Source organism: Argopecten irradians, chromosome 1 (genome assembly GCF_041381155.1).
Source record: "Argopecten irradians isolate NY chromosome 1, Ai_NY, whole genome shotgun sequence".
Lineage (NCBI taxonomy): Eukaryota > Metazoa > Mollusca > Bivalvia > Pectinida > Pectinidae > Argopecten > Argopecten irradians.
Window position 1 is genome coordinate 19,827,133 of NC_091134.1, and position 12,116 is coordinate 19,839,248.

General features: G+C 37.5%; 1 protein-coding gene across 1 annotated transcript; it reads right to left on the minus strand.

Annotated features, from left to right (window-relative positions):
• Nucleotides 1-3,414: 3,414 nt before the first annotated feature.
• On the minus strand, nt 3,415-10,588 carry LOC138320095 (uncharacterized). Its single transcript, XM_069263173.1, has 8 exons — nt 9,596-10,588; nt 8,588-8,879; nt 7,268-7,432; nt 6,800-6,985; nt 6,482-6,634; nt 6,063-6,168; nt 4,336-4,457; nt 3,415-3,766 (listed from the first exon to the last, which is right to left on the minus strand). The coding sequence occupies exons 1-8, from the start codon at nt 10,171-10,173 to the stop codon at nt 3,473-3,475; spliced, it is 1,896 nt and encodes a 631-aa protein (XP_069119274.1). The 5' UTR covers nt 10,174-10,588; the 3' UTR covers nt 3,415-3,472.
• Between the last annotated feature and the right edge of the window lie 1,528 nt (nt 10,589-12,116).

Genomic DNA, 12,116 nt, shown 5'->3' on the forward strand with positions numbered 1-12,116 from the left:
TTATGGAAAGAGTTCCGAAAAACTATTATCGTCTGCTTTTATCTATGGAAAGACTTTTACACGATTAATATCTAAAACATTGATAAAGAAGTTAGAAAAAAGGAAGCTTACTATGTAAAACTTAAAAAAATATTTTGACAGAAAATATGAATTGAAGTCCAATTTATTTCATGGATAAACTTAACATCGTTTTCTAAAGCTGATGCTATATTTCCACTACATTAAATAATGATTAGTCATTAACAAGAATGTTTTCCGTTTTTATAAATAGCACAGGGGGTCAACTCAATGAAAATGGATGTTGTCATATACGTTTTTTTTGTATTTGGTGGATGGACTGATGAATATATACAACAGTCATGTGATTTTTTCAGAAAATACGAGATTTGAAATTTATTAAAAAATCGAGATATTTACTATAAAACAGAGAGCAAATCACATGACTGTTATATATATTCATCAGTCCATCCACCAAATACAAAAAAAAAAAAAAAAAAAAAACGTATGACAACATCCATTTTCATTGAGTTGGCCCCCTGTGATAAATAGGTAAAATTTACAACTTTCCCCTTATTGGATTTTTTGGGAAATTTTACGAGTTAATTATAGTCGAAGTTTTAAAACATTCCAACAAAAATAATTTCTGTTGCAATTACTTTGACGTTGAAACCTTTTTTATTCCCGCTTCATAGGCGTCTCGCGTGGTGTTTAGTAATGGAAAGAGACAGTCACGAATCCTTCTCACTTATAAATCCTTGATAACAGTCATGTGATTTTTTTCAGAAAATACGAGATTTGAAATTTATTAAAAAATCGAGATATTTACTATAAAACAGAGAGCAAATCACATGACTGTTATATATATTCATCAGTCCATCCACCAAATACAAAAAAAAAACAACAAACGTATGACAACATCCATTTTCATTGAGTTGGCCCCCTGTGATAAATAGGTAAAATTTACAACTTTCCCTTTATTGGACTTTTTGGGAAATTTTATCAGTTAATTATAGTCGAAATCTTAAACATATGAAATCTGAAAAAAGATCCGTTCAAGCCACCATACTTCTAGCTCTTTCTTAGAAATAGCGGTAACAAGAAAATTGGTACGCACGGAAGGGCGGGCATTCGATTTGATAGTCCACTATCTTTTGATGGTTGGTTACACATACGCATTGATAATTCGGAACATTCAAATTGTTGCGCAAAAGTTGTTTTTTTCTTCTTCTGATAACAGGAAAATTATAAAACCTTGAACCGATCATCATATAACCTGTACTGATCTAAAATACACACATATTAAAGAGCGACGTCTACATCTCGCCAGCTGAATCGGGACATAACAAGCACTATTTTTAGAGGTCTAGATCAAAAAACGTTAAATATCATATTCTACATGGTACTGAGTTTCCACCCTTCTCGTATAAATATGTAGTACAATGTAGAATATGATTTTTAACGTTTTTTTGATCTAAACCTCTAAAACGTCTAAAATGGTCTTAGGGCACTCTGGTGGGTCCATGATTATATAATCTGTAACTAATTCTCAGATCCCTGCGGATCCTGGTTGTTAATAGATGTTAAATGGATCAAACAAACAAATAATTCTCTATATGGCTTTATGTGTATTCTCAGATCCCTGTGCGTGTGTGAAGTGCGAGGTGCGTGTTTTGGAAGACTCTTGTATATTCGTGTTGTGTCTTCTTGTATAGTGGAACTCTTGTTCTTTTTATAGTGATATATAAATGCTTCTGAAGACACCGAGCAACACAAACCTCTTGGTCACATTATACTTACGACGGGCAAACCAGTCGTCCCACCTCCTTAATGCTGAGCGATAAGCAGGTGAAAACTACCACTTTTATCGACTCTGGTGTGTCCCGATCAGGGGACAGAACCCAGAGTCCAAGTGAATCGCAATCGACAACATGGCGTTCAAGACAAAACACTAGTTACAAGCTGATATAACAGCAAACAAAAAATAAATAAATAACGAAAACAAAATTCTTAAAAAACAATTATGAGACTTCTCCTAAACTTAAGGAATGGTCATGAAGCAGCTCAAGTCTGAAGTCATGTGCTCATCACATTTTGATTACATGAACATTCTAATTTTTCAAGAAAGAAAAATCCAAACTTATAGAATCATTTTTACTTTCTAGAGACCTGGGTCAATATTTTGTTACTGACAGTAAACTCAGCATCTTCTGAAATGCTCAATATATTTTAAGATGAAATTTGGGAGGTGTTTCTTTATTGTGCAGCCAATGAGGTATGGTATAAACGAAGAGAGTAATGTATCGGGCAGGTCTGCAAGATGCATCCAAGTTCCGATAGTAGAACAAGGACCTACATTGTGTGGTGGATTTCGTCAGGGACGAGGACTAAATGAAACTTGGAGATAGCGGATTAAAAATAAATGAGAAGAAGAAAAAGAATCGAAAAATTACAAGTTTGATCCCAAGAAAGGCAACATACGTGTATCTGATCACGGTCTGAACCGATTTTAAGAAAGTGTCAGTTCGCATACTTTATGAAATAATAAAAATTTTGAATTTTGCAGATTTTGCAACCTTTCATACTTGGTATTCGAGTATTTTTGTGTGTGTAGAATCCTTGCCTAACTTTGCTTTTCTTTCCTTGAAATGACGATGCCTATTAAAGAAATCGTCTGTCCCTATTCAGTACTGTATCCGAAACTGTCTGAGGAGTTGTACTTGACTCTACCTTTCTATTTGTGTACACCATTCTCAGACTTTGGGTGCTTTAACTGGATTATATAACATGTACAACTGTGTAACTGTTACTTCAATCTGTAAATTAGGTATATAAGAACATAGTCTCTGCTCGAATTACATGCCCTAGTTTTGTCTGTTAGTTACATTATTGCACAAATAGGAAGTATCATAGAAATTAAACTGTGATGTGAGAATATATGGAGCCTTAATATTCTTGCCTTTTCTGAAATTACATTGGACATACCATGTTAATTTATTAAGATTAAATTAAGCCCCAAACACCTGGTACTGGTTGCACATGCACCAAAGGCAAAATAAATTATTTCATATTAGTTTTTGTGTTAATTAGACAGATATGTACACAATTACACATCAATTATTGTTCAAATGATGAATATCATTTAAGGTCTGTCGGCGGTGGAGCATCTTTAAATTAAGATTAAATTAACGCCCTAACAACCTGGGTCATGTAAGGACGGCCTTGTATTGTGTGGTTGGTGTTTTGGGTGACTGCGGTATATTCATGTTGTGTCTTCTTGTATAGTGGAACTCTTGCCATTTTTATATATCACTGAAACATGTCGCCGAAGATACCGAGCAACACACTCCACCCGGTCACATTATACGGACAACGGGAGACCTAGTCGTCCCTCTCCCTTGGTGCTGAGCATTTGAATATATTAAGCTGGCATTCGTTATAATGACAACAAAACAAAATCATTTATTCCCATTTGTTATTGTTTTATATTAGTATATTTAGACAGTGCCAGTAGAGTTGCCGCGTACGTATAGGAATCTGACGACCAGAACGGGAAAAATCCATGTAGCTGTGTCGGATCGTTATATCCGGGGAAGTCCATGGGGGTCTTCATTCCGAAATGTGGGACTTTCAACATGGCGTCGTACTTTTCGGAAGGCACGTATCCCGACATTCCTATAAGAAAGGGAACCCCATGAGGCATGGTCGAGTTTATCACGGTCCCGTTCATAAATTCGATTCTGTTGGCAGGATACCAAAATGGCATACTCTGAAACAAATGAAACATCGACGTTAAAATTAATCTTTAATATTGACGTGGGAGATTTACAGAATTGGTCTTGATGGTGGCCACGATTAGACGCACCACACCATCTATTGCTGCCTTATATGCCATCCAACTACCTTGTAACGGATATGTCTCATCGGCATGGAAATGGCTTATCGTAGAGACATCATATGAAATATATTATATATTTACCCTCAGCTTTGATTTTATTCCCCCTCAAAAGACTAATTTTGGTAGAAGTGATTCACTCTATACCAATACTGTTACGTTTCCTATATGGAACCAAGTTTAAGTTTGATCTATCTCCAGGCACTGTACTGGTTACCAGTAACATGAGTAATACATGTACGATATGAGATGTACTACGTAATTAATAACACCATACTAACACAAAATATCGGTATCCACAAAGTTATGTACATACATGTATGTATATATATTTGAAGGTCTATCGAAACGTGCTAAGAGAGTAGACAATTTTGACTGATGAAAAAGTCTCTTTAATTTATAATATCTTTGATTAAAATGACCATTATCATTACTTCACTGACCATCAGACTCTTGCCGGAGCCGGAGAAGAAGGTGTTCCATGGTTTGTATGCGGAGCTGGTGGAGAAATCCGTCAGCCAAGCCACAGCCCTCTTTATGGTATCGTTAAACTGTGGAGTCACACCTGGGGGTCATAAGCACAAATACAGTAAAACAAGGTCGTGTAGCTTTGATATATATGTAACACAGAAAAGATAATTGTAAACAAGTTCTAGTTTCATATATATCTTTATTAATGGCTTGAGCAATGTTAGCAGTAGCTACCGTTTAAAGATCTATGTAGTAATATGTAAGGTATGTTTTTGCCGATTTTTTTTATCTAGACCTTTAAAACGCCTAACAAGGGCCCAATGGGTCCGAATCGTTCAACTGCTATCTGGTAACACTTAAAGGGACAATTCAATGGGGCTATTTCTGTTACATAACCACAAAGAGCAAAATATGACATAAATGTATGCTCTACATTTCTTATTAAGCATATAACAAGAAATTTTGACAAATTCCACGACATTGTTAAGTATTTTGATTAATACCGTTGAAATTTCAAATCGGTGATCAATAGATTAAGCAGGTGTAACATTTATGCTGTACCCATACCTAAAACAAATGCAATAAATAACCAATGAGGAGTTGGTGGAATGATATACAGACAAAAAGACGTACCTAATAACGTAAACACACTACTGTAAGAGCGATTTGTATAGTTCTAGACAAAAAATTCTTTAATACACTGGCAAGGGCAAGAGTAAGGCATACAAGGTGTCCGACCACAAAGTGTAATGGCGGGCAGCAAGCGAGTTTGAACATTTCACATACATTTCACTAATGTGGGGTTTTCTGGCATATCAACTAATCTAATTTTCATTAGAAATGGTTTGTTTCCGATATATAAGCAAATTTTAATGTACTCTTTGACTGAATTATCTCTTTAACAACATGGTTTATTGTTAACAAGTAGGAGAGTGAATATGAATTTATGTCATGCCACAGCACGTCAGAGGCCCAATATCAGGTTGTTTCAAAATTTTAACATATTTGACCCCTGTGACCTTGAATAAAGGTCAAGGTCATTCATTTAAACAGACTTGGTAGCCCTTCCTCCAGCATGTCACACGCCCAATATCAGGTCCCTATGCCTCTTGGTTATTAAGAAGTCGTTTGAAGATTTTAGCCTATTTGACCCCTGTGAGCTTAAATGAAGGTCAAGATCATTAATTTGAACAAATCTGTAGCCCTACATCCCAACATGTCACGGGCCCAATATCAGGTCTCTAGACCTCTTGGTTATAAAGAAGTCGGTTAAAGATTTTCACCTATTTAACCCCTGTAACCTTGAATGAGGGTCAAGTCATTCATTTGAAAAAACTTGGTAGTCCTTTATCCCAGCATACTATAAGTCAAATTTCAGGACTGTAGGTTTCCACGTTTTGGAGTAGAAGTTGTTTAAATGGAAAAGTTGACGCTGGACGGACGGACGCCGCACTATGGCATAAGCTCACTTGGTCTTCGGGTAGGTGAGCTAAAAATAGTCTTAGGGAAATCTGGTGGGTCTATAATTATATAAACTGTAACTAATTCTCAGATCCCTGTTAACAATACAATTTAGGTATATATTTGCAAGGAACATTTCGAATACATTTCTGATACAATGCACAAGACTAGACTTTGCATTGGTAACACCATGAGACTATTTTTTAACATATGAATTCAGTCAATTAAGATAGGTTACCTGGCAACCACTCCAGTTGGTATGACGACTGATTGTACACTGTCCAGATGTCCAGTAAAGTATTGACCACCATAGCTGTCGTAAAAACCCTGTCCTCAGCTCGGACCTGGAATCACACGGAGATCGAATTGGCAAACAGTATGTTAGCAATTTAACTAGAACGCTAATATTCCACTTAGACACGAATGGTCTGTCTCAACAAATATCAATTCTAAATCGGAGTCACTAATTAATACAGATACATCAAACCAATTTTATCAGACACAAAATGAAATCCAGTTTTATTATTAATATTATTCGAGACTAGTATTATAGGAGGAATTTCCCACAGTAGTCGTGTGACATCTCAATTCTAAATCACTCAACAGTACCTGTAGCCTGACACGTATCGCATGCTAGATCAACCCCATCGAACTTACAACAGAAGAGTTGTCGGACTTGAAATCGCCATCCCCAAGGAAATTGTCCCAGTATATACGTCCTTCGAAATCATCCTGGGCAGTCTTCATAAATGTTGGAGTTACCGCCAATTGAAGAGCATTTGTAAACATCACCTTGACCTCGTTCATCACCTACAACGAAGATTATCTAGACTTTACTAATGCCGTCATTGTCAATTGTCATTGTCTATTCATGACAACATTTGTTTTCAATTACACGTTTACCGATTAGAACTGAAAATGTAGCATTGGCAAAAGTTAGCAATACGTACCCGTACGCGCATATAAGTCACTTACTGGATATGGAAGGGAATCCGACCCGTTGTTGTTAAATAAATATCTCTGCATTAACGCCAAGGTTCGAGCCACGAACCAGTAACATTCGTGTGGCGACGGGTAATATGTAAGGGCAAGGTCAGGCCTTGAGGAAAAGTTGAAGGTCAACTGATGGGCGATAAGCGATGAGGTGTTCAGGTAGATTCTCTGTGGACCATAAACGCAAATGATAAAGGACGAGGTGTTCGGCAGATCGTCGATTACAATAAAATATGCTTATTGTCATTTGAATTACAATATATAGTATATGTTTCAATAATCTCGATTTTAGCAGCTTGTTACATATTTGATAAGCGGAAGAGTAGGCGACATCAAAGAACAAGGATATTTTTGTGACGTTGACGAGTAGGCGAACAAAGTCCGCCAAGAGCACATTTTCCAATCGTAGAATAGCGACCTTAACAGTACTAAAAGGTAAAGACAAAAAACCTGTAGGTCGGCGTCGAATTCAAGGTCGTCGATAATATTTGATAAGAGTCCTGATGTAAGACCATAAATAGTGTTAGCGGCGACTGTCACGTCAACGTTGTTAACGGCAAAAGGCATCGATACTCCGTTCTTGTCATTCTGCATGGCCTCGCGAGTGTTCTGAACCTGGGGTAATAGAGTAAAAACATGGATGAAGGAAAGAGAAAAACGATACCACTGAAATTAACAGGGGTGGGGAATCAAAATATGACTTTCTACAAGTGCGCCGTCGAGAGTGCGATATGACACCTGAATGAAAAACAGAAATTTGACATGCGAAAACTATTTTAATAACGTATCGAACGTATCAAGCGATATTCCACCATGGGAAGAACATTATGTTGTGATATTCTACGAACAGAAATCATAAAAGAACGACATCGTGTAAATAGAGAAAGTGACTGAGCGCCAAGTCGAGAAGGCAATTTTATTTCAACAAAACATGACAATAAGTTGAAAAAAATGACTGAACAACAGGCAATGCCTATGTAAACAGCACACATTAAATTTGATACCACCACCAAATTGTCAAAGTGACACGCAATTAGCGAACTTGAGCCGTACGAAGAGAGGTTATAAGCAATGGGACAAGCAATATTACTGCCAGTAAGCCACTAATGTTTGTTTTTTTATTTATTGATCAGATTGACCGTTAAGGTCATTTAGGAACGTCTTCATATATGCATTGTGTTGCGTGAGTGAATTTCTGCATGTTTTGAAGGCTACGTTATATTTGTGTTATGTCTCCTTGTTATTAGTGATTTTTCCCATTTTATAGTGCCATTTCACGCATGCCGCCATAACCCTAAAATAGCAAAGTCCACCCCGGTCACGTTATACAGACAAAGGGCAAACTAGTATTTCCACTCATTCATGTTGAGCGCTAAGCAGAGGCAGAAACTGCGTCTTTCAGACTATGGTATGTCTCAACCAGGGAATACAACCCATAGCCTACCTCACAGGGGCGAACGCTCGCCACAGGTGGGTCGGTGTTAATGAAGTCGTTAGAAAAAAAGAAGAAAAAATAATATCCCAAAGTCGCCTTTTATGAACTTGCTATGGGGGCAGCAGACACAATTCTAACGACATTGTCTCACGAAAAAGTGGCATATAGATAGCCAACGATGTGTCGTACCATTAGCGATAGCGCGTCTAACATAAGATAGCGACATTGTGCATAACGGCACACAAAAGCGAAAACGTGACATACAATTGGCATTAACGCTATTTGTCGCATGGCTCACTGTCAAGTTTACAATGAAATGATAATACAATACCTACCCATGTGGCGACAAATGCCAAATCTTCGTGGCGATGATCGTCAAGAAAAGACCTCATATAAAAATAACTTCTTGGGTCAATTGTATTTACGTCAGGGTTAGTCGAGAACGGTCGATACGCATACCTCCGTAGCGCGTGCAGTGCTGACGAAACATTTGAATTTTGTATCTGCCATTGTTTCCACGAATCCGGATATAGATTCTGCGCTTGTCTGAGCAAGGCTCCAAGTCCAATATTTACAAAAGTGTCGTCGAAGTCGGGTGGAATGTGGAAAGCGCGTGCAAACATGTCTCTGCAAACAAATACCAGAATCATTTATTTTTAAAGGAATTGCAGGAATATAATTAAATTCCCTTGAAATTTTCATAAGAATTTCCTCCCAAATACTTTTTCGTCGGAGATCTGCTAAATCAATAAAGGTTATTCCGCCACGAAAAATATCTAATATGTGTCATCGTTTGATATATCGAGCATTTGATGTACAAAGTCAAAAATGCACATCGATCCAGTGATCGTGGAAATTATTATTACGAATGAATACTTTGAATTTTGAAAATTCCCAAACTAAAACATCTCTGAAAAATAACTACTGACAATAACTATCTGTATTCATCTACAACTACTCAATAACGAAGGCATTTTCAAATCACACTTTGGTGCATCCTCGATACTCCAAGGGTTACTATCAATAACGTTGTATACACCCCTGGACGATCTCATAGTTAAGCTGGCGAGTTCAGAAGGAACAAAACTGATCAATCACATGCCTGCATATATTTCCTCTGGAGATTACAGAGAGAGCGACGCCAAACTTCAAAGCAACATGGTCGACCACAGTGTATCGTTACTCAATTCTTTTGATGTACATCAAAGAATCAAACTACCTGTGTTTCCTGAACTGTTTTCAGTTTTACTACGAGATAGTCCAGGGGTGTTTATATCGTCAATGATTAGTGATCCCTGGAGTATCGTGGTTGACTGTTGCCAAATACAATGCTATCAACTTACTTTTCCTGGAGAAGGTTTTCCACTACTTCCTCCATGTCCTTCAACCCAAACACCTTCATGAGATCCTCCAACAGTTTAACAGGGCCTTTATCTGCCAGTTCGAAAAGTTCCAGTAGATTTGAGGGAGTACTTTGGAACGTTTGGGTCGTGTCGTTGTAGACCTGTGGCCAAAACGTCATGATGGAGTTGGTGAAGTTATAATTCTTGTTATGGAATTTACCGATTGCTTCCACAGCCGAGTCTATCATACCGGGAATTGTCATAGGCCCTTTCCCGTATAGTGTAGTTTCTACAAGGCATGCCGTGATCCAGGCCGTCGCGAACATATTATTATCATAAATCGAGAACGCCTCTCGGAGTAGCGCCATTTCTGTCTCTCCATGGAAGTTAAGTTTGACCTCAGAACCATACAGTCCCTTATTATGACTCCATGAAAAAGGTGGGTGTCCCGGACTGTCTCTGGTGTTTTGGTCAAAAAATATCCGGTCAGACAATTTAGTTATGACGGAGTTTATACTTCCGTGAACGACTGGTGCAGTTACAAAAAAGCACGCACACACCACGAGCACGACCGACATGGCGATTATTCTGTTCCTAACACACCGTGAGGACTGACTAGTCGAGGTCACAGGCCTGTGATAAGCATTACGTTATGAAACATTAGCATTAGCACCGGTAAACAGATAGTACAGTATGTCTACCAACTGTATATTATGAAGCTGACTAGGCGTAGCAGGTTATAAACACACAGTCACTGGTAGTTAGGCTAGTAACAGCTGACCGTGACGATGTAACGTTACACAACGTAGCTAAAGTGTAACTGAAACGTCACATCACTTTGTCCTTTACTTTACTCCTTTAGTGTCACAGTTCACACAGGCTACACTGGTGTAGTTGTTTTAAGCTCTGCGACAGAGCTTGTCAAGAAAAAGCAGCCTGGGCGTTGTTGTTAGCCTATAACACTGCTTTCGGAAACACCCGGATTCTATTTTTAAACATAACGGCAATACTAATATCATGACCGGTACAATTTCGTCCGGGTTTTTTTTTACTGGTGTGCTTCAGTTGACAGTTCAATGTCAGCTTTGAAAACACATGTCACGGTTGTTGAATGTAATCATAATTTAAAATAGCAATTAAATATTTTAATTACTTAAATGTGCATACCTGAACCTAAATAGCTTTTAATTAAAGGCCAACAATTCATTTCCGAAACGGCTTTTAATTTTGAAACTGGGAATGTAAGAAGAGATTGATACTTTGTAGAGTCGCAAAAGTTATTAGCTTACCGTTAATACTTCATTAATCATCACCTTCGAAACAACGTAATTAACACAAGTTAAATGTTAATTTTCATAACACGGGTTGTCTTAGTTTCCAGCCGTCGTCCTAATTACCGCGCGTTAGTTGTCAATCACTGCCAGAGACGACAATGGAAATGAATCGTCATATTTAACATTGATTACACATGGATTATGATACTTCTTATGTTTTATAATCTAATTTTGGGCCATATAGAGGTTTTCTTATCTATTATTGTTTCTAAGAAACGGGTTTTTTTTGGCCTCGGAAGGTTATTTTGCTTTTTTTTTTCGAAGAAAATTAAAGGTTATTAAAAACAATGATAACGTAAGAAAATATATATCGATGATTTAAGATGAGGTAACAACACCTTGTTGTCAAGTACAGTAATAGTTAAGTAATGTGCGGTAATTAGAACGACGACGGGAAACATATAAAACAACCTGCGTTATGAAAATTAAAATTTGATTTAATTGGATTAGATTATTCAGAGTATGAGTTTAAGTGTAGTAATAACGGTAAGCTAATAACGTTTGCCTGTACAAAACTATCAATATCGTTTTCCATTCTCATTTAAAGAGCCGTTTCGGAAAGCTAGTGTTCTTTAAAGTTGTATTTCTTGTAATTTTCACTGAAACGAAATGTCGTTTTAACATTTGATATTGGAACATGGACATGTATCTTGATGATTTAGCTCCCCAAAACCATATGTCAGCCTGTAAGAGAGACGAAATCTAGGGATCATATATTCCTGGTTTTGAATAAAACGCCTTCAATCACCGCCATGTTCAGTACCTTCGGGTTTTGTCGGAATTCCGAATCGTATCACGTGACTGACGTCCACACGTACTGCACGTGGTGATCCAGGTAACTAGCGTAAGCGCACATGTGTTTGTTTACGTTTTCCTTCTGGCTAATATGAGCAAATCGTGCTGGTATATGTCCACAGAGCTTGCATTTGAAACATCTAATTCACACATTGCCGTAATTCAATATTGTGCGTATCAAATATTGTTATGTGCGAGCATTATTGTTTTATGTGATCCAGTCTGCTACAGAGGTCGACCATATGTTTTGTTTACGAAAAATTGTTGACATTTCTCTTGGTTTCACAACTCTCGTGATAAGTCTCAATCAATACCGTTAAATTGTTTGCTGCATTATAGTACATTTTGGTTTTTCTTTAACTGTCTGGTGAACGACCTCCCATGTGTGCTTC

What these genes read in the sequence shown, in the direction of transcription:
- LOC138320095 (XM_069263173.1), bottom strand. Translation starts at nt 10,173, where the DNA reads ATGTCGGTCGTGCTCGTGGTGTGTGCGTGCTTTTTTGTAACTGCACCA. An exon ending in CCAACTGGAGTGGTTGCCAG is followed by an intron (nt 4,458 to 6,062) that starts GTAACCTATCTT and finishes TATGACCCCCAG; the next exon opens with GTGTGACTCCACAGTTTAAC. An exon ending in GCTCCGGCAAGAGTCTGATG is followed by an intron (nt 3,767 to 4,335) that starts GTCAGTGAAGTA and finishes CATTTGTTTCAG; the next exon opens with AGTATGCCATTTTGGTATCC.